Consider the following 23,281-nt stretch of genomic DNA (forward strand, 5'->3'; position numbering starts at 1 on the left):
CACTGGAAGGAAGGAGGCTTCTACATCTCACACACTTTGGGTTTCATATCAGGCATGTGAACAGGTGCCATTCTGAGCCAAGTGAACGCAAGGTTAGAAATTTTAATCTAGGTCTAATAATGAAGTATCAGCAACAAAGTGGAGGCAGGGACTGAGCAAGCCATCTGTGCTGAGACTTGTTTGTGGTTTCTAAATGCCCAAGACAGCAGCAGTAACTATTCCATAGTGTCCGTTTTCCTGGTGAGTTGTGTTGCTGATAGGAGGCTTTTCTGCGTCTTGAACTAAGAAGGCATTGAGGTACCCTGTGCCTAATTCCCTGAGTCCTTCAGGTCCATGCTAGAGCCAAATATTGCTACCAGCTGCTCCTCGTAATGTGTTATATCCCTCTTCATGATGTCCATGCAGGTCCAAAGCAACCTCTCAAATGTTTGCACATCCATGACTGCAAAGGAACAGAAGTGAAAAACAAGATTCTTTTTCAAAAAGGACACCACGCACCAATCTGTTTTTTTGACCCAGAACACAGACCTCTGGTCCAACCCATTTGGGTTTGAGGCTTCAATAGAAATCACAGAAACAGAATTCAGATTTCTGATTTCCCTCTGTACTGTTACTTGCAGAAACAAAGATGAGTGAAATACAGACCAGACCTCAAGGATAAACACAGAAGCCAAATACACACCCCACTGCCATTGGAAGAACACCTGAAAGCTGTGTGTGGCAAACAAACTGTAGACAAGAAGCTGATGCTACTTACCCCTTCAAAGGATACGGGGGACACAAGCAGAAGAAAACAGAACCTGCTGGAAGGAGGCAGCCGTGATTCTCCAGCATAGAGATCTGCTTCAGCCCATGATCCCAGCTTTTCATGTCCAAATGCCAGTTACCAAAAGGCTATTAGGTTTTGAATAGCTGCTCGCTCGGTGATGGTCCACAAAACAAGCAAAAACAGAAAAGAGTAGCGAGAAACACAAAACATCTGCTTACCTAAACATTTGACCTCCCCAACAGCATAAGCAGAGGCTGCTCTGGGTTTGTTGGTAACAAGTGCAAGCTCTCCAAAATACTGCCCTCTGCCATAACGGGTAATCTCCACTTCTTGGTTAGCTTTGCCTGTCATAGTCTGTTGAACAGTACATTTTCATTATTTGCATACAGATCTGACTTTGTACAAGCCTGCAGTTAATTCCAGTTGTTTTATAGATGTGCAACAGCTTATTAATTCAGGACTTCTAAACTAGCAAGTCTCACGTCATGCTTTGTACTGGCAGAACACTTTGACAGCATATTCAATTAGAACTTTGATAAGAAAGGTGTATGCCAGCCCAAAAGCTCTGAGATTTGCAAATATTTACTGTTCCAGCTTTGGGAACTGTTATTTCATTAGCTTAACACAGGTTTTATCATGCACAACATGTCCCCTAAGGCTGCTTCAGACTGCACAGAGATCTGCTCAAATGTCTAGTGTCTAGTATGTCACTAGAAATAACAGACCCCAGGTTTTGTAAATTGTAGTTTTCTATAATCCTAGAATAAAAGTCTAATTTCCACCCTTAAGGTCAGGGGCAGTATATCAAGTTGTTTGCAGAGGAGCAGACATAAAAAAAGATTTTGCAATCAAAGACTTGTGGCCACTTCAGAACAGGTCGGTTTTAAGTCCTCATACATCACATGAGTGACAGCGCTAAACATCATAAAATAGTATCTTTAAAGAAGTCAGGATAGGCTTTTTCACACCACTTGATCAAATCAGGAATTGACCTAAAGCCTAATGACCCAATCTGAACTGACCTTGCTTTTCATCAAGATTCTTACTTCTCCAGACTCTACAATATAAAAACAGTCAGCTCTGTTGCCCTGTAAAGAGGAAAAGGCAAAACAAATTATTATTTACTTTACTGTAAAAGTATGTGTAAATGGTATTAAAGCTTTCACTTGTGCAAAAATCTGCTAGAGTTAACAATTCTTAACATTAAATGGTGACTGGTTAAACAGAGACACATTGGTACACACCATCCAGTAACAGGACAGATGGAAAGGAAAAATGAAAGGAGATTGATGATACAGATCAAGTTCTAGAAAGGAATCACAAGGTGCTCTTGAGTAACTGAGTGTGAAATTTAAAAAAATGGTTTAGTCAAATTTCGCTGTTTATATGAAAAAGTCATTGTAGGGGTGACTGTCCTGGTTTGAGCCAGGATGAAGCCAATTTTTCTTTTTACTGATTTTTTTTTTCCTTCAGTAAGCTTTCTTGTAACTAGCAACAGTGTGTTCTGCTAGGCTGATAAAACAGTGGGATGTTTTTCTAACTACTGAGGCTTCAAGGTCTCCGCTTCACTCTGCCGGCTCAGACACTGTGTGGAGATCTGTGACCCCCCGTAGGAGGCTGAGTTAGACAGACAGCAAAATTGGCCAAAGATATTCCATTCCATATATCTACGTAAGCTCAGAGGAAGGTCAGAGATCACAGAAGACAACTTCCTTCCTTCTTCTTCTTTTTCCCTTCTCTTCCGTCCATGGCCGGCGTCCAGGGAGGACTCTGTTCATCCATCACCGTCGATCCTCAGGCTTGATCTCTCCTGACCCCCATAACTCTCTGCTTTCTCCAGCAGCAGCTCCGGGATTCCTCGGGACTCTTCCCAGTTCAGGGAAGTGCTGTGGGAGTTGCTGGGGTGGGGGGAGGCGAGAGGCTTTTGCCCATACCTGAATATATATCTGTATATAATTGTATATATTTTCTTGTATGATTCATTAGTGTTTTGATTAAAGCTGTTTAGTTTAGTTTTCAATCCAGCCAAGTCTCTCTCTTTTTCTCTCTCTCCTTCCCTACCTGGGTTGGGGGGAGGGGGGATCGAGAGCACTGTTGTCGGACCTAAGTCAAACGATGACAGTGACCAACCACTGGAACAGGTTGCCCAGAGAGGTTCTAAAGTCCTTTGGGGTACTGAAAAGCTATCTGGAAAAGACAGTCTGGGCAACTGGCTCTATATGGCCCTGCTTGAGGAGGAGGGTTGGACAAGATGGTCTCCAGAAATCCCTTCCAACCTCAATCGTTGTGTGAGAGTTTCTAGAACCTTTCTCACATCTATCTAAACCACATCAGGTTGCACATCTGTTGACCTTCAACAGACTGTATGTTACAATCTGCCCTGGAGAGCTTTGCCAGGATTTTTTTTTTTTTAATTTTAGCTGTGACTTTCCCTCTCCATCCCAACCCCTGTGGGCTTGATACAGAATTGGTATTCAAGAGTGGAGGGCCAACACATGCCTCCTGCTATGAATCAGAATTAAAGGGACTAAAGGCTTCACAGCGACAGAGCTGGATAAGGAACTGGTAAGTGAATGGGAGCAGCTCAGCAAAAAAACCCTTAAGAAACAATGTGAGGAGGGAGATAAATCAGACATTAAGTCAAGTGGGCAAGGAGACTAGGAATGTGATGGGAAGGATGGAAAAAGATGATTATTACTTGAGTCTGAAACAGGGGCTGGGAAAAGATGATGCAAGATTTAAACATGAAGATGCAGAAAAAAACCAGGCCCTTAGCAAAGCTTCCTGGGGATGGTTGTAAAACACCCAGCACAAAGCTTTTCATTCACTTCTGTCATCCACCACAACATGAACTGACACACTGAGCACACTTCTGAAAGAAGTGTGAAAGAGTACTTCTGTCTTTTTCTTTTTTTTTTAAAGAATGGTAAGAGTGTGGACATCTTCATACCGCCAGCAGGCACTAAAAAATGTCAGGTGCTTTAAAGTATTCTGTCTTAACTGAGGGGTCAAAGTCCAGAAAGATAATTAAAATCTAGAATTATCCATCAGAGAAAAGGGGTTCATAGTATCGATGCCATGTAACATGTTACGTTTTCCAAACATGAAACATCACTGTCTTTAGCTGTCAAATGCAAACATCTTGTCCTTAATTCAGTTATTGCAAAAGATTAAGACCAACTGCATAACTGGATCACTGACTGCTTTCCAAAAAGTTATGTATGACACAGCCAAAAAAAAAATTCCACAGCTTTAGCTTGAGTTTGTCCAGCTTCATGTTGCACCACTCTGGCCTTGATAAAATACCAAAGATTGTCAATTGACATGAGACTACTCCACGACTGAAATGCTCTTCTTAAGAGCATCTGGAAAAACAGTGGTTTTAATTAATCCTACCAGTCTCTGAATAGTTAACTAAGTTTGATCTAAGTAGCAAAATATTCCAAATGGCTTAATGTAGTTTCACCCAAACCATAATCCTGTTTAATTGTTTGGTTTTGTTGTTCAGTCAGATGTAGAAATTAGAGATGCCTTTACTAGATGATTGCAGAGCCCTGGTCATAGGTGCCTATGAAAAGTCGAACTGGGGACTTCCATGGAAAATTACAAACACAGACATTTACTTTCAGCTTCTTAAGGCATACAGCTCTTGTAACTCTGCAAAAACCATTTATCAAACAGATGAGAAAAGAAAAATGTGGAAACTAAAGTAATATAATACATGTGTAGCAAAAGACATATTGGTTGTTCCCCAAACATTCAAGAAGTGGCTAAATACATTTCAAGTATTAAAAGAAAAATGATGCCATGTAGGTCCAAGTAATAGGATTCTATAAGTCAGTTCCAAACAGGAAAAAAAGAAGCCAAGAAAGGAGAATGATAAAGAGAAATTTTGATTTCAAGTACCTGAGAAAGTATGCATTCCCCATCTTGATACACTTTCTCCCCTATGACGTCCACTATCTTCATCCTCTCTGATGCCTGGAATTAAGACAAAAATGAAACATAAGTATCTATTGTAACATACCTTGGGTAAACTTTGTAACCCTGAAATGAAGAAGCATTCACTAGACACACAAACATGCAGCATCTGGGTACTGAAAAACACAGCCCCTACAATGACACTGTCGTACTGCACCACAGCTTCCAAGCCTGCCGTCACCAATAGGCAAAGAAAATTGCCTAGTGTCCCATCCAGGTGCTTTTCGTAACGTTAATGAATAGCTGATCTGTCTGGCTTAGAGCAAAGAAAAAAACCCACAACCAACTTCATCTAAGATTCAGTTGAAATTTGACGAAAACACTAAGAACAAACTTCAATAAGGACCACCAGGAATATATTTTCAGAAAATTTTAATCACCATATATTTGAATATGTGGGGCTTCTATGATGGAGATCTCTTTCCTAGAGTGGAGAGACAAAGGGGATATGAAAAGGACACCAGGTCTAAATTGTGAGCAGGCACTGCAACAAGATGCCCAGCAGCAAGGGCAAAAGGTACTAAGCTGATGTGCAACAAAACTTGTCGTGAGCCTCCGTAAATTGCAAGGGAGAAAGAAGAGTTAAATCTACCTCCAGTGGTTTCCAGTTCCCACTGCCCATCTGAAGATACAGGCTGAATCCATAGCTTAGAAGTGACAATTTATATATTGCTCCTAAAATCATGGGCCACACACACGACCATGACATGTGCCTGCCTTTCCTGTCCATTTTGTTCCCAGGTAGCAGTGCTTCCCTTTAGCCTATTCTTAGTCTACCTTCTGAATATTGGTTAAGGTTAAAACAAGACCTACTCTGGCTCACATCTTTGTATCAAATTTAAAGTCATTCATGGTTGATAAAAGTCAAATATCCTCACTTTAATGTCATACCCCCCAAGGGAACCAAAGCCCTAAGTTCCAATTTTCACCTTAATAGCTGTTCTCTGACACATTTAGAGATGGTTTTTGTTTTGTGGTGTTTTGAGATTTAAATAAAATCTTTAAACAGGCTGAGATAAATAATTGCTTACTGTGAACAAAGGATATGAAAAAAAAAAGTGTTCAACTTCAATAATGCAAATCAAGTTGCACAGTAAACGGGATACCAAAGCAGATCTTAAACTTTTATTCTAAGCAAAACTGACTCAGATTTCTGCTATAGTAGGAACACTGACTGCAGAGCTAATGCTAATGTAGTAATTTGATGCAGATGTCTCTGAGAAGCTTTACCTCCAAGAATTTAAGAAGGGGCACAGACTCAATAAATGATTCATATGTCTTCCTCTTCTTTGCGTTGTTCTTCAATATAATCCTTCTGAACGTCCCCCGATCCTGCAAGAAACAGCACAGAGAAATACATTTTTCCTCTTGACTAAAATGCTCCTTTTAAAACATGAACTAGTATTTGCAACAAATGCTTTGAAAAGCCAGCTGTTAAAATGACACCATATCCATCACAACAGTGATCACAACAGCTCTTGTGAGAGTACTTGTTGGAATAACAAATTGAAAAAAAGGAAGCTCTAAGACCTGGCCCTTCTCAGAGAAGCATTTAAGAATTCCATTTTTAGTCCATCTTGTACTGTTTTTCAGGGTTATGGTTTTGGGTTTTGTTTGGCTGTTTGTTAATATACCTGTCATGCTTCCACATACTATGCAGAAATTATGCCCTTCTTGCCGAAACCATTGGAAATATCATTTTCTAACACTTGTTATTAAGGCAACTGCAGGATTAAGTCTCAGATTCTTTTCTACTTGAGTCACAGATTTCAAAAGTGAGTTGGAGGTTTATAGTGGTCTCAGATAGATGAGGAACAGAGTATCACAGAGCAACAGGCTTGATCCATTCCTCCATCTTCCAGATCTGAGCGGCAGCATTTTGAAATCACTGCTTCCTAACTGCCAGCTGCCCACATGTACCATAACCACCTTCCTGACGGACAAAAATGTTTACTTTACTTTTGAAATCCAAATGTTGGGCAAGATTCCCACCAGCACCACCACCCTTCCTGCTCTGAGCTCTTCCCAAGCAGCAGCAGCGCTGGCCACGTGGCGGCACTGAGTGCCTGAGCCAAGGCAGGCTCGTCCCGCTGCCTGGCGCCCTGCGGTGGGAGACAGGCTGCCAGAGATCCGGACGAAAGGCTCTTCATTTCCCTGCAGAAAAGGCACGGCTCAGCTACTACGAAACACGGAGGAGTACGGGCACAAGAGAGCTGGAATCAAACCACGCGTCCGGGCTAAAAGGGAAGGGAACTTTCCCACTGGCTGTTTCTGTGTTTGCCTGACAATAATGCCTCAAGCTGCTGGTAGGACCAGCTCTAAATTATACATACAGTGAGAATTGCAGAGTTTCCCTTTACACAACACGAGCCTCTAAGTGTAAAAATGTAAAAAGAAATAAAAAAATCAGAGGAAAGGAGCATTAGTTTGGCAAGGAAAATGGTATCAAACAAAGAAATAATATTTTAAGTTTACATATCCCACAATTAGCAGAAACATCCACTGAGAGCCTTTCCTCAGGATCTCATTTTCAGAAAACAACTGCTACCTCAGCAGAGACATTCTGAGGTGAAGAGCTATTTTCAAGTAAGAGAATAGTTTTATGGGATGCAGGCTGCAAATACTTGTAACTCCAAGCAATGGTTGATACAGGTGACACTAGTGTGATATAAAAGTTGGAGATGAATGATGAAGGAGAGAATGGTATTACTGTTAGCCAAATGAGAACATGGGGTTATAAAGCATGAGGGATTGTTTTTTTTTTCTTTTTTAAAATACATTTTTCAGTGGTAGAAGTCCCTGCAAATGTACATTTGGAGAAGCAGAAAGGTGCAGAAATGGCAAGGTGAATTCTGAAAGCATAACAAATCCATAATTTATTTGTGTGAGAGCATCAGTAAGGGAGGAGAAGCAGCAGCATTTGAACAAAAAAGGCAGTGCTGTGAGGGAAGTGTGCATGATCAAGCAGTTTTTCCCAGACACAGTCAGTAGAAAAGGCTGAGGACATTTCTATGTGTGATTACTGCTTTGTGCCTGAGCCTTCCACGCTTTTGTTGGGCTTAATCTGCAATGCAGCAAAGCAGGAATAATCCACATTTCCTAGATGGCAGATAACCCACAAGCTTTAACAATGACTTCTGCAGACTAATAAAAATATCATGTTCACATTACGGCAGGCACAAAATAGTATAGAGAAATAGCCAAAAGTTTTAGGCAGGAAAATGTAAAAAATCCACAGGACAGATAGAGCAGTGAGAGGTTCCCCTTCAACTACACCTTGCTAATTAAGTTGATGAAGAAAAAAATAAACTTCTGGGGACCATCTAGGCCAACCCCTCTGCTAGACCAGGATCCCCTAGAGCAGATTAAATTACTGACATCCTCAAGATACTTAAGACCGTTCCAATCCCCTTAAAACAGACAAAGCGGTAGGAAGGTGAGATGAAAATAAAGAGCATCATTTAGATACTGTTTCCCCTGCCCCATAAAACGTGCATTAATGCCTCCACTGTCCTCTACAGGATGAAAACAAAACCAGGATTTTTTTTTCCCCTAACAAAAGCCACACTTATAGCAAATGAAAAATAATAAAGGGACAGATAAAACTAGCAATATATTTTTTACAGACAAGTGGTTCTAGAAAAAAAATCTTCCAAAAAGATACACACAGAGGATCTCTTATGCCAGGAGGTGGCATGATAAAATAGCTATTAGCACAAGGAGTCATACCAAGAGAAGCACCAGACATGGTGAGTTAGTGTTTAAAATATTATACAGCTGAGAGCAACTTCCTTTCCTTACCAGTCCCCAAAGAGCTCCTTCTGTTGTGGCAACAATGGTGGCAGCTCGAGGCGTATTGTACATCAATGCCAGTTCCCCAAAACTGCCGCGATCATCATAGTGGCCCACACAGCATGACACGTTGTCTTTTGCTACAACGATATCATACCGTCCCCTGGAAAACAATGGGATAGACATTTTTAGACAACATTCCAGTCCAGATTATACAACCACCTTTTTGCTGTAATACAAATAGTCCTCTTATTGTTGGGTGAGATGGAACACGCTTAATTGAGCTTTCCAGTTGTTTGATAGTAAACTGCTTCTATTTACACTATTTCCACAGTAATTCCCTCTTAATAAAGCATTCACTCCTGATCGATCTGAGCAGGATCTGCTTGGTTTCCTCTGCATACTATTTTGACATTGTTCTTGTAAAACGTTCTGGCCAGAGTGATGGGTAGTTTCATAGTCTTTAACAGTTTGTCTTCACAGTATGCGTGTTATCCCATGAGGCCTCTTTACAGTGACTTGGATCTACAGCCTCTCTTCCGTTTCCTCATTGCTGCAGCACCTTTGGGATAAACTCAATCCAAGTGCTCACCTGCTCTTATGGTTTTGCCTCAACTCCTGCTTAAGGGTATTTCTGTATCATAATCCCAGTCTGCAATCAGAGTTTGTTTCTGCATATGCCCATGCTATAGATTCAAATTATCCAGCTCTTGCATGGACAGCACAGCTGCTGTAGAAGCACAAAAGTCACAGAAAGGACCTTTCTTTACATACCCAAGATACTGACTTTTGCAGTGCTAACTGACCAGTGTTAATATGAGCAATACATAATGATCCTCAAGCTGGAAAATTCAAAGCTAGTTCATGAATTTTATACATGGCACATCCTTATGCTGCCACACAGCGATCTCCAGGGACAACCATTTCTCACCTGGTATTTGTCTCACAGATCACTTATGACCAAGACGTTTATCCCTAAGTCCAACTTCACACCATGCATAAGCTTAGCAAGCATAACTCACTCCAGCAGTTTTGCAGAACATTATGGGTTCCACTCTAGTCACACTGGTTTCAAATTAAAGTGGCCAAGACAAAAGGTTTTTAATGCCTTTTTGTTGTTGTTACAGCTCCCTACAACTCTTGACATCTAGCCAGGACCTGAACAGATCAAGAAAAAAGTGCTGAAGTACTCAAAGCTTGCTTGTACTTTGTTCATAGGGAGCTGTAACCTGTTTCAATTGGAAAGGCCTCCTCACCCTGTCCTGCAAGGGACACGCTTCCTACATTGTAATGAAGGGAACAGTAATCCAGAGTTTACTGAGAATCAGAAGGATGCTGTGATGAAGATGCAGGTACAAGTCCAGTGACTCAAAGCTCAACAAACAAATCTGGATCAAACTGTACCACAGCAACTGCAGATGAATAAACAGGCTGTGTACAGAAAGTAGCCCTGTAAAAGTCAAACAAGTGTCTGTAACACCTTCAGAACTCCCTTATGCTTGGGACTTTAAAAAAATAAAATTAAAAATACAGTTTGACTAGGCCTGATTAATTCCTAGGTATGGCACCAGGGTTCATTCAGTAATTAGCCGCTGGCATAAGAGATTATACAAAATATACCATGCTTGGAGAAAAGCAGCTAGGGAACACCCTCCTGGCTTTCAGCAGCTGAACACACATATAGTTTTCCCCCGGAATTCAGGTCTTTGTCAGAATGAATGGTATTATCTCCAAAAACACCACACACACAAATAATCAACAGAAACGACAGTAGGTGAAACTCCTCATGGTAAGGAAGCATGGGAACATTAATTGGTGAGACCTGCCCAGTATTAAGAGCAGGTGGTCTTTCAGGATTACTGATGGACAGTCCTGGGTTTGTTAGTTATCTCTGAACAGTTCTGCATCTAAAAAATTTGTAGGAGCTTCCACAAAGTAAACATTACATGCATCAAACAAACAATTAAAACATAAAGTGAGGAAGCTTTGCACAATAACTTAATCATCTACTGTATTAAAGCCTTTCAGACTCACAGAAAAAAATCTGGCTGCTGGATGGGTAGTTGGGTCAGATTCAGGTATGTCAGAAGATTCAAGAAATGTAGTCTCTCTTTGTCATCCAGAACGATAAAGGAGAAAACTAGGCACATGAAGACTGCATAACATCCTTACCAGACACTTTTTACACTCTACTGCTTACTCACACCTAGGAAACAGAGCACGAAACCAAGGACATGCTAACATACTAAACTAAATCAGGATTAGTGTTGATGGAATGTTTCATTAATTCTTTTAACATCTAGTATCTATTTAATGATTCTCTGAGAGACACCAGAAGCAATAATCTTTAGAGGTTTTTTTGATCTTAAAAGAGCCATCTGTGAGCAACTTAAGAGAAGTGCAACTTCTTCCCATCCCTCAGCCTGAGGGTCACCAAGTAGTGCCATTTATTTCCAAATAATTATAGCCACATAACCTTCAGCCAAGCATTCAGCTGTCTGTGGCCCAAGGACTAAATTGGGGAGGCAGCACTGGGTGACTTTGGCTCAGCTTTGCTGAGAAAACTGTTGCTGAACTGTGAGACAGTCTGTGAGCTAAAGCCATGCAAGATAATAATAAAAACACAGACCAAAGTGTAATTGTGGAGATGGCAATAGTTAAGAGCTCCAGGACACAAAAGAAAAATACTGACAAAACCTCAAAGCAAAAAACAGCAGAAGAGGACAACTCAGCAAGATTGATCAGCCTGTTCCAAGAGGCAGAGGTCAGTGCTGCCCCTCCTGATTGATGACTGCTCAATCAACAGAGACTCATCAGGTGCCTCCTCAGCAGTGATACATACTGATGTTTAGCCCAGCTCTAAAGAGCTGCTGCATCCTCAAGTCACATATATCCTGCCTGCTGTCCCTCTGTGCACAGTGAAAGACACTCAGAAGTTATCTGGTGAGGAAGTACTACAACAAGAAGACTTCGGGGAAAAAAATGCTTGTGTCAGAAAGTCTGTTTTCCTATGCAGACAAGATGCTGAAGAGTTATATTCACAACAAAAAGTCAGTGTTCATTCAGATAGGAAGAAATTAATCCTCAAGGATATTTAGGCATTAATGATTTAGAGTAACAAGACATGGCTACTGGTGCCTTGAAGGAATCAAAGTCCTCTGAACTTTTACTTGCAGGCAAGTGGAAATACTACAGCCAGAATTTCTTTCAAAAGGGTCAAAGATGCTCAAAATGTGCATGCACACACATATCTATTATATGCCTGTTGTACACATATTTATGATGTACAAAATTATCATGTGAATTTACTTGATGCAAGAAATCACAAAATGGCACGTTAAACTCTGCAAAGACTAATTACATGACTAAAACCAAAGTAACCACAAATATTTCTAACATTAGTGATCAAAAGGAACTGGACAAAGTCCAACTTGATCTATGGTAGCCATTACCATGAAGTTTTATTTCCTGTATTCCCCTTCCTCAAAATAATCTCCTATCTCTTCCTCTACCCTGTGGTTCCTTTTGCTGCTTTTCCCCTTTGCTTCTTCAGAAAAAGCACATCTTGGGCTAGAGACAGTATGTAATACAGCTGATTATAAGTTATGCAAATGCTGCTGGGCACAGAAGCTAAACTGAACAAAGTTTCATAGACAAGCTCATGCTGTGGCCCCTTCCTCAGATAAAGTGGTATTTGAGTTTTTATGCAGTCACATAGAATGTATTAAACCAGCAGGTTTGAAATGTCCACCTCTCAAATTCAATTGCCCCTGGGCAAATGATCCAAAAGTCAATGGGACCCTAAAGGTGAAAATGGAAAAATCAAAGTAAGAGACAATGACTGCAAAAAGTAAGTTTCCTTCAGAAACTGCCCTGCAGTAAAAGCATTCCCTGCCATTTCTAAGAAAACAAATAGAAACATATTCTACACTTCAAAGGCACAGCTGCTTACTGCTCAATGACATAAAAGTTGTCTCCATCATCCCCTTGGTCAATCACATGTTCTTGAGGCTTCACCTTCTTCTCAAACATGGCATCAAGGACCTGAAACAGCTGCTCCTATAAAACAAGCAGAAGGGGAGGGGGGAAAGCAGTATTTAAGAAAAAAAAAAAAATCAAAAAACCTCTCAGAAAAAACACTTCAGCTTTATTGCTGGACAAGGGCAAGTTCATCTGACTTGATCTGGATAGTGAAGTGCAACATGCATTGCATTATTTTACTGTATGCGAATACAAGTGACACTGATACTAAATGTTGATTTCCACTAGTAACTACCTCACTTGCTTCCAGGTTATTCATATAAGTTCAATAATGCAGACAAACATAGACACCTCCATTATAGAAGAGCTAGTAACTTACACATACCATTTCAGCACCAAAGCACACATACTGCAAGCTTGGTATCATCTCACACAGCTTCACTGCAATGGGTACATCTTGATTATGTCAATAGAACATGTGTTTCATTATATGATTTGTTAGTAACTTATTTGTACTGTCATCCAGGAGCCCCAGTCATGACCAGGACTGGACTGAACAAGACTATCCAAACACACTTCCCTAGATAGTCCATGTCCTAAGAGAACCCGCAATTCCAACACAAGATCAGACAAGTACAGAAGGTGAGCACATACAGAAAACAGGATAATGCTGCTCCGAACAGCAAGCTCATCTTAGGTTTCTCTGACAAGCCATGACTGAACAGTCAGCCAGGGCAGCTGTGAAAGCCAAGAGACATGATGCCATAGACATGCTTTGCCTCCATGCTGAGCTCCTTTACCACCTTTGTGATTCCCAAGTCCATTAACAATAGACTTCCATTGCATTTTCAATGATCAGATGTTCCAAGTTGAAGATGTAGATGGCAGCTGAGTTTCTAAAAATATACTGCTTGAACACACAAACCAGTCTTTATGCTTCTAGATATATATATCTATAACTGAAGTATTTACTGCACTCCTTAAGTTGGGAGAAATCATTGCAGCATCTGTAGGCACCACTATATTGAAAATACTGCTTATCTTTTCACTTGATTCCTGTTTCTTGTCTTTTAAAACTCTTCTGATACTTAAACCATCACTGTATGAAAGCCATTTATTTTCACCACACATTTCACATCATGCATTTCAGTAACAGCTGTCAGAAAACAAGCAACACAGATTTAAAAAAGCTTTTTTAAAATACCGTAACTGAATAATGATTCATTTGGGGGATAAACAGGTAAAGACTTCTTTTAAGTAAATAAAACACCAAGTTTTTTCTGTCAGTAAAAGGACAAGCTTAGTCATATTTCTGAAGTGTAAAAAACCCTCTTGGTTTAAATATGGGTACTGTGCTTGCTCGGGGTCCTTGCTTTATGGATAACAGCCATTGATCTCACCCAGTACAAAATTCAATTGTAATTAGGATTCTACACATTCATTTGTAAGATGCTGTGGAGCCTACGCAATACATCTTCCAGAGCTTTTAAATGGAGAAAACTTATCTACACCCCCAGCGCTTTATATTGAAACATAAATCAGGTTTACCACTGGAGACACTCAATGTCATGGTTAAACTCTGTGACAATATGAATTTATTTTAGTCCAAAGTTCAATGTGAACCTTGCTAGAAGTGATCCACCAGACACTGACTGTCTATTGTTTCATAGCAAGCATTACAGCAATTTTCATGCAAGTGAAGATATTTAAAAGGGTTGTTGAATCACTGGGCCTAAATTCAGCACAGCTCACCTAAATGCAACCAGTGGAAAAAGGATGACTGTAGCCAGGACATTTGAGTCACATAATCTTACTCCTAAAAGGCTTTTATGCAGTTTTGTTGTTGTTTGGTTTGTTTGCTTGTATTTAACAGTTTTACGTTACACTCTTTAGAGGATAAGAAGCAAAATATTTTGAGCCTTAATTTGCAAGTGCTCCTCACAATCATTAAAGGACAACATACACTGCAAAAGCAGCAGCCATGCACTCTTCCTTTCAATGGATATCACAAACCAACCTTCCAATCCATGTCACATTATACACAGAGCGTAAAACACATTATGGGGAGGAGGGGTAAAAGGATGCAAGTTCCACACTCCCTTTATACCCATTACTGGAAAAGCTCTCCGCTCTCTGCTAGGTGACCTTTATCATAGTATACTCAACGTATGGACTGCAGCTTTCTCTTTCAGCCATGTCATATGTGAATATAAACTGGTTAAGTTCTACTTCTGGGTGATTTTGCTGGAAGCTAAAAGATTGGCCTACTCAGTGCCAATGGTGAACACATTTTGTACATGCCACCTGAGCTGCTGAATGTTCTTAAATATCTTTTTTTTACTGTACATAATGAGATTATTTGCAAAAGGAACGTTTAAAATGTCTTAAGTAAATAAGCTTGATGATAACAGTCCAACAACAGTGAAAGGTCAGTCTTGAAAAGGACAGTTTTAAGGAAGCTTTCCTCAAGTCTGCTGCACTGAAAAGCTTCCAACAATTATTTTAAGAAGGCACAGCAATCTGAAATCATGCAAGTGTGGATTGTGTTCAATATCACAATTGTGTAAGTAATTTTCTTTTTAAGTTGCTTAATAAAATTAACCGTTTCCTAGGGAAAAGGAAGCCACATACAATGGTACCCAACAGCAAACACTGAAAGATCAGCAAAAGAATAAAACCAAACCAAACAAACCACTAAAACTCCCAACTTTTAACATACATACACACACAAAATTGAATTTGCAGGGAGGAGGATCTGACAATTATGGAAACTGACAATTTGACATGTTTATTTATATTGTTCATTGATTGCTGATATCCAAATACACATTCCAATCCAGCCTGCATATTACTAATAATTCAAGAACTATCACAACACAAACAAGTATCTGACCAAGCTATTACCTGTACCTACAAACCACCAACTCCATTTACCATTTCCTTAAAATTATATTACCTGATCTAGGTTTTTGAAGAGCAGGATATCTTTACATGCTTCCTGCAGTCTGCATCTCTGCTCATCAGTTTTTGGATGAACTACCTTTAAGAAAAAGTAAAATGAAACTGTCATGACAACAAAGTAATATTATTACAGCCTGAACATGCACTTCAGAGTGGAAAAAGCAGAACACAATTTAAGAGTCCTAAAGTATACAGTTCCTTTTTGGTTTTGGCATAAACAATATTTATATGTAAACATACAATGCAAGACAGAATGAAAGAAACCAGCATATATACATGGGGCTGAAATTAAAACATGCAAAAATAACAGTCAAGAAATAAGATTCCTTTGCTGTTCCTTTTCTTTCTAGCCCAGCCACTGATAGAGTCAAGGCTTGAGCATTTGGAACAGAGGAACAAGACAACAGTTTCCAAACTCTGGCTGTATTAGTCCCAATATACTTATTGTTGGCATACAGGTAGTTAATAAGATTTCTGATACATACTGATACGTCAGCCCATCTACTAACAGAAGTTATCCAAGCAGTGTATTTTTTTTCTCCCCCTGTCACAGTTTGACTTAGGTCCGACAACAATGCTCTCGATCCCCCCTCCCCCCAACCCAGGTAGGGAAGGAGAGAGAGAAAAAGAGAGAGACTTGGCTGGATTGAAAACTAAACTACACAGCTTTAATTAAAACACTAATGAATGATACAAGAAAATATATACAATTATATACAGATATATTCAGGTGTGGGCAAAAGCCTCTCGCCTCCCCCCACCCCAGCAACTCCCACAGCACTTCCCTGAACTGGGAAGAGTCCCGAGGAATCCCGGAGCTGCTGCTGGGAAAGAGCAGAGAGTTATGGGGGTCAGGAGAGATCAAGCCTGAGGATCGACGGTGATGGATGAACAGAGTCCTCCCTGGACGCCGGCCATGGACGGAAGAGAAGGGAAAAAGAAGAAGAAGGAAGGAAGTTGTCTTCTGTGATCTCTGACCTTCCTCTGAGCTTACGTAGATATATGGAATGGAATATCTTTGGCCAATTTTGCTGTCTGTCTAACTCAGCCTCCTACGGGGGGGTCACAGATCTCCCCATAGTGTCTGAGCCGGCAGAGTGCAGGTGCAGCCTTGAAGCCTCAGTAGTTAGAAAAACATCCCACTGTCTTATCAGTCTAGCAGAACACACTGTTGCTAGTTACAGGAAAGCTTACTGAAGGAAAAAAAAAATCACTAGAAAGAAAAATTGGCTTCATCCTGGCTCAAACCAGGACATTCCCCAACAAAATTACTTAAGTAAAAAGCCTTTCTGTTATCAATTTTTTTCATTACTTCTTTCTAATTATAAACATTCCATCAGATAAAGGAACCACCACTCATCATCAAAATGTTCATGCATGTGCTTGTTGGGGGCTAATTATGAAAACATAAAGATATTAATTACCTCACATTCACCACATTAACTCTGTTTCTGGAATAGCAAGAATTCAAAACAGACAGCTACCGTAGTAGGTATTTCTAACAAAATCATTGTCCAAAGTTGAGCATGTCTTAGATCCTTGTTTAAAAGAAAAATTGAATCAGCAGTCAGGAAAATTAAGAGTTTTGTTAGAATTAAAGTATACAAGTTTACAAACATTTGGATGATCAGATGCACTCAGTCTTTTTTAAAAATTATTTTTATAGTACCTTATTTATAAAGTATCTTTGTTTTAAAGATATATTAGATTTGACTTAGATTTTCATTGCAGGAGTGTAAGCATTCTCCAGATGGAATCTGGAAATGGAACACCAGAAGTCCAGACAGAAAATATTGACCCTCACCAGCCAGGCTGCAGGATTTACTCATAGAAAGCATCTCCTAAGGAATGCAATTGCAGTATCTGGACTTGCAATTCCTGGGAATTCCCACCTTACAAAAACAATACAACAAAAGGTGGCCAAAGTCTCAAAATATTTCAAGAAAGTATTTCTCCTACCCAGGCAGAACTGCTTTGACAAGAAAGGCAGTAAAAAAGCATGTGAGGAATTTTAAGCACCCATGAAGAAACAGCTGTGGTAAAGCTTAACTAATTCCTCACCACAGCTTTAGGAATTGCCTCAACAAGCCCTTAAGATAATTAAGGAAAATATCCAAAATTTAAAAAATGGGGGACTTAAGCATAGCTTCTGAGTCCTTTGAAGTATAATTATATTGAAACTTTCATGACTAAAAAAATACATGAGACAAAGTGGGCCTAAATTTCAGAGCAATGACACTTTGTCAACATCAGCTCACCACACAGCCTCTCAGAACAAGTGATAAGGAAAAGGTGACATCTAGACACTTACCTGTCAGACTATAGAGAGAATCATGCACAGTGCAATTCACTCACACTTACCCTTTTTTCTGTGCCTTCTTCCTCTTCATCTGGATTGAAAGGTTCAGCAGAAACTTGGAAAGAAATGAGAGGAAATTAGAAAAAGCTGCAATTACACCAGAACATCTAACACATCAAGTTTAAATTCCTTTCTTCTACATTTCATTTATCTTCAGGAAAAACAATCACTTTTTATGTTGTTATAGTGTCAGAGGCTTAAATCCTGTCTATTCTCTGAGCAGACACAGCTCTGGCTGTTCTCATCTCTCATGTAAAACATCTGCAACTTACACTAGAAAATCATCTTGCCTAGCAAGATGCAAAGCATGCACAGAGTTCCTTTCAATTCTTACCAAACCATGATTAATGTACAAGCATCTTCACTAAAACACAGGGTAGAAATACTGCAGCTGCACTGCTTTGCTCTTTGTAGTGCAATGTATGCAGCAACACACTTTTGTAGAAATACATTTGTAGAAATAACACACTGTAGTGCACAGGAACAAGGCTCTGCCAAACATATCATTATAACTAACGGATAGGATCAATTTTAAGAGACACAGTGATAATGGTGAGCTTCTCTAGTTTCAAATCATTTTTGTTTGGTTTTAGTATTTCAGAAAAGCCTTATCTTCACAGTTATGCTGTTATACAATTTTACCATATTAAACACAGACACCTTTGGCTGCCAAAAGCTCAGACTTTATTAATCAATTTGTGGGGTTTGCTGTTCTAAAATGTCAAAGTGAACTGTACATTCTAACTAGACGTACAGGCAGAGAAAGTGAGTCAGTCTTGTTTGCATCTAGTTCTGCTCTTACTTCAATAAGGGTAGTCTTACTTCTGAGGCTATATGCTACTTGTAAAATTTTACAAGGAAATACAGACAAGCATTTTTCTTTGTACTTTATCAAGCATCCTGAACACAATGAGGACTTGGCACAATCCCCAGAAGCTCGCTGCAATGACATCTACCCACTGAACAGACTTGGAGAGTATAAATAAAAATGAGCATTTTTAACAAAAAAAAATAAATTAAATCCCAACAACTAGAAGGCCGAGCATTCAGCACTTATAAATAATTCCAAAACACATATAGGACCATTGACCTTATCATCATAATTTCAAAAGGGCTATAAAAATGCACAGGTCCAGCATAATTTGATAGGAAAGACTTCTTTTGTTTTGGTTTGTTTTCCTGTCTAAGAGGTATATTTTTTCCTAGCATATTAGATTTTAATTCCTTTTTTTTCTGGACAGATTGAAGAGACTGGAATACAACACAAGCATTCTATTTATCAAACCACAATATAAAAACTCATTCATGAAATCATTAGGCATTTAAAGAGTAGCTATTGCTCACACAATAAAGCAGGCATGGCACTGGCTCTTCTGGTTTGTACCATTTAACAAGGCAGAAGTGGTGGATTATCAGTGCACCTCCAACAGATACATGCTTTGTTTTAACAGTGTGGCCCACCACATTTAAGGCAGATACTTTATTAAAGCCACAATTAACTTTCATTCATATCCTGCCAGAAGAAGAATTCTCTTTGATGTTATGTATCAGCTGTTATATTGGGCCAAGTTTCAATGCAGTCTTCCCTCTAGTTTTGAAGACATTATTACTTGAGAAAGGAGGTATTACCAATTTTCTCCCATCTCCATGTACTCCCTAGTCACTAACCAAGGGCTGAGAGACTCCCTGGTATCCTCTGCAGTCTCTTTCAGTACAGAAAAGGAAGTGACTAACAAAATACAGTTTGGCCAGAGCCCCTATGCTTGGAAGAAGGTCAAGAGACAAAACCACGCAAGCATGAATTTTGTCATGGTCCAACTTTTGGAAGGAAGGAATCTGTATGGTTTTCAGGTCATCCAAACCATGCCTGGGCAGACCAAGTCAGTTTGCAAGCCATGTAACATGGGTGACTCATATGAGTAGAAGACTCAAACATTGCTATTTCACTTAAAGCAGCAGCAAGAAGACTGAGTAATTAGAACTGAAACTGCTCATGCCACCACAGTCTATGGCATCTTGCAGCTAGAAGACTTTAAAATCAGTGGTTTGGGTTTTTTTTTTTGTTAATTTCTACATAGGGATAGCTTATGATTTTGCAAATAGAGGATTCTTTTGATCAAGTCAGCCACTATCCTATATACAAATTAGAACTGACCAACACAACACTTGGTGTTTGTGCACACCTCATGGAACCTTGACATAATGCACAGCAAACAAGCTACACACAAGAAATCTATTCATTAAATAATTTTCCAGGGGAACATCAAGCTCTTATTTCTCTTTTTCCCTCTTAACGTTTCCGGGAAAGAGCTATTTCTCTTCATAAGAACACTACTTTGCCACTCTGCACTGCTATAAATAATTCCATGAACAAGATTACATAAGTACCTCTTTTCCAGGATGACTCTCCTGCACAGTCTGTGGAGTTTCTCACTGTTCCACCCATGGACCCCTGCTTTGCTGGCTCAGTCTCTGACCAACACACAAAGCCTTGTTCCTCTGATCAAGAAGGAAATGAGATTCCCTGCAGAGCCCTTACGGCTGTCAAACTGCATGGAAGAGTTTAATGCCAAGCAAGATAACACTAGCCCTCCCCCTCAGGGAACACATCAGCCTAGGACATGAAAGTAGCAGATGTTGCAGAATTGAGGAGCTTAAGTGGGCCGAATGAATCCGCACAGACAGGTTGAGAAAGAAGTAGCAGTATGTGAGAATGTGCTGCTGTCACTTATGGGATATGAAAGCAGTATCATCACTTTTGGTCAATGTTTCAAGAAGTGCAGAAATAACAGTTGTTGTTCTTCTGGACAAAAAGAATATAAACAAGATATGTTTAAAGGTACAAGGTCAGCTTGACCTTTTTAACAAATTACTATTTGTCAGGTAGTTTTCTTAATCCTGATTTCTTGAAGTATTTTACTGAATTACTGCATAAACTAGAAGCACACTAATTTGTTCAACATTTATGAAAAGTGCAGAAATAAACGTCCTGACCAATTCTTGCCATGTGTCAGATAACTTCTCTTTTGAGTAAGTCTTAAAGAATTACAGTTATATATTTACAAACATTAAAGCAGTATCTGTCAGGGGAGTCAAGAGTCTAAGCCTCAGGCTTAGATGTTTCATAACTAAAAAGAAACACGTAAGTGAAAACCCAGTAATCATTACAACATTTTTTTTCAATGAGTTTATGTATCCTTAGAATTTGTGTTAGTTCACCAAGGGAATCAGGATCTGTAGGCAGCTAATCACAACTGACGAGGAACTAACACTTCACAACTAACATTTATGACATTAATAAAGCAGTTTAAAAGATTCTATAACTGCTATGTGTAAGAGAGTGTCATAAACAACTGTTAGTCTGCAAGAACAGATATCCAGCTAAATAATTTACCAGAACAATTATTAGTCTGTTCTAAACTATATTTATAATGTAGACAATCACTTTATTTTCTTTTTGTTTAATTAGAATTGTATTTTTTTTCTAACTTTCATTCTTGACCTAGTGAACAATGAGAGCAATACCATAATTTCCTATATAGCCAAATGCTTAATAAAAATTTCCTTCAGTATGTCCAATGTTAGTTTCTAAATTCTTCTATTTTGCTCTTCCAGAGTTGTGTAAATCTACAATTTTGTACATATAACTCTTGATTCCAGCAAATAATTGAGCTCTGCTCTTTCCTCCCCTTACAAACACACACTGCACTGGAAACATGACAATAGCCAGTAGGACTGACAAGGTTCACCACAGACTAGCAGAATGTTCTGCTGAATAGAGAACTAGAAAACAATACACTAAATGCAATTAGTTTTTCTTCTCCATAGTTTCTTCTGCTTTACTTAATTAGTTAAAACCAGATACACTTAGATACTATACTGAGCAACCCATAATGCAATGTTGGTTTCTTATTTGTTGGTTCATAAAGAAGAAATCCTATGAAAATTGCAGAATGAAAGGTTTCTTAACACATCAAACAAGGAAATAAAATAAAATAAAATTTAGAGCACCAAACATATCAGTCCTTCAGCTTATGCAAGGGATTATAAAATGTGGCTATGATAGCAGGGGGCTGAGTTCAATAACACAGGAGCATCCAAACAGTTCCCCTTAATCCAATTGCATAAGTTAGCAGTTCAACTTTACATTTGCTGTTCAGTTGTTCACATTAACCTTTAGACCCCCTTCAATGAAGAAACATGTTTTTGCACCTAAGAGTAGCTCAGTAGAATGAGAGACCAATACTGTATTTCAGAATTGAAGATTCAAAAATATTACAACTACCCTCTGATTAAGGTTCAACTTTTTAACTTTGGGAGTAATTCAGCCTTTATTTAAACCTAAACCTGGAGATGTATTTAATTCTCATTGGTAAGATTTTACTCTGTCAGAGGTGTTCCAGCGGAAAGAAGCTGCCACTTTTCAATTCACTGCAAAGCAACCCTTTCCATAATTATTATGTTGCATTTATTCTGGACAGAATCCTTATTATTGCTAAAGGTACTTTAATAGTCTGTGATCACCCCCAGAACTGGTTTCTGAATTACTCTCAAAGTGTTGCCTACTGGTTTCTACAGTGAATTAAGAAACAATTCTCACTATTTCAAATAAAAATACTGAAAGAAGTATGAGAAATAAGGCAGTGATGATGAAGATGAAGAGAAGCTAACTTTCCATCTAATTCCATTAGTCAAATATAGGTATCAAGACTTTCTCAGAAACATTAATTTAAGAGAAAATTATACCTGATACTCTTCTGTTGTATCGATTAACAACGGGAGCTGCAAAATAAAGAATTCAAAATTACAAATGCTATTTATTATTACAAATTCAAAGTCATAATCTTTAACATCCAGGATACATTTTCACCACAAAAATCCCATACAAATCTCTTTTTTTAAAAAAAATGCTTCAATATAAAGCTTTCATCCTCTTACTTGCCAGCCAGTGTTTATTCAAAGTTAAAACTTGAGTTTTTAGAAGGCCATTACATGCTAAGATGGAGAGTAAGCAGTTTGGGTTTGTTTTTTTTTTACCCAGTTCTGAAAAAATACAGCTCTACAGAGGTTACCTGATCTTAACTTAGCATCAATTCCCCATCCATTCAGAATTATTATAAAACATTCAACCACCTTTAAGTTAGCTGTACCTACTTAACGTGGATCGTCAAAACACATCAAAAGCTGATGGAACTTACTAGTTAAGCCATTCTAGACTTCCACACAACACAAGCCATGTAACTGCTCAGGAAGCGCTTCCAGGCAGCTGTCCTTGACCTAGGCTATCTTCCATAAGGACATGTGTTAAAGTTGAAAAATTCTGAGCTGGAGGATCCATTGTTTCATTGTTTCCTTGTACCTGCTGTTAGGTACAAAAGGTATTTGAACTTTATCTCCAACTCGGGGTGAACTTCCTGACTGTCACTATTCACACACAT

The 23,281-nt window shown here is 39.1% G+C and overlaps 1 protein-coding gene across 1 annotated transcript; it reads right to left on the bottom strand.

The window, feature by feature from the left end:
- Positions 1-308: 308 nt before the first annotated feature.
- LOC104398221 (cAMP-dependent protein kinase type II-alpha regulatory subunit-like) lies at positions 309-23,281 on the bottom strand. The gene is made up of 11 exons (XM_010008275.1): positions 23,203-23,281; positions 22,590-22,625; positions 17,846-17,898; positions 15,480-15,563; positions 12,495-12,601; positions 8,552-8,705; positions 5,981-6,082; positions 4,676-4,750; positions 1,792-1,857; positions 988-1,123; positions 309-442 (listed from the first exon to the last, which is right to left on the bottom strand). Exons 1-11 carry the CDS (start codon positions 23,279-23,281, stop codon positions 309-311), a joined length of 1,026 nt encoding a protein of 341 aa, XP_010006577.1.

This window comes from Chaetura pelagica, unplaced genomic scaffold (assembly GCF_000747805.2).
Source record: "Chaetura pelagica isolate M959 unplaced genomic scaffold, ChaPel_1.0 scaffold471, whole genome shotgun sequence".
Classification (NCBI taxonomy): Eukaryota; Metazoa; Chordata; class Aves; order Apodiformes; family Apodidae; genus Chaetura; species Chaetura pelagica.

What these genes read in the sequence shown, in the direction of transcription:
- LOC104398221 (XM_010008275.1), bottom strand. Translation starts at nt 23,281, where the DNA reads ATGTGTGTGAATAGTGACAGTCAGGAAGTTCACCCCGAGTTGGAGATA. An exon ending in CCTTTTGTACCTAACAGCAG is followed by an intron (nt 22,626 to 23,202) that starts GTACAAGGAAAC and finishes TTTATTTTGCAG; the next exon opens with CTCCCGTTGTTAATCGATAC. An exon ending in AACTTTTATGTCATTGAGCA is followed by an intron (nt 8,706 to 12,494) that starts GTAAGCAGCTGT and finishes ATTGTTTTCCAG; the next exon opens with GGGACGGTATGATATCGTTG.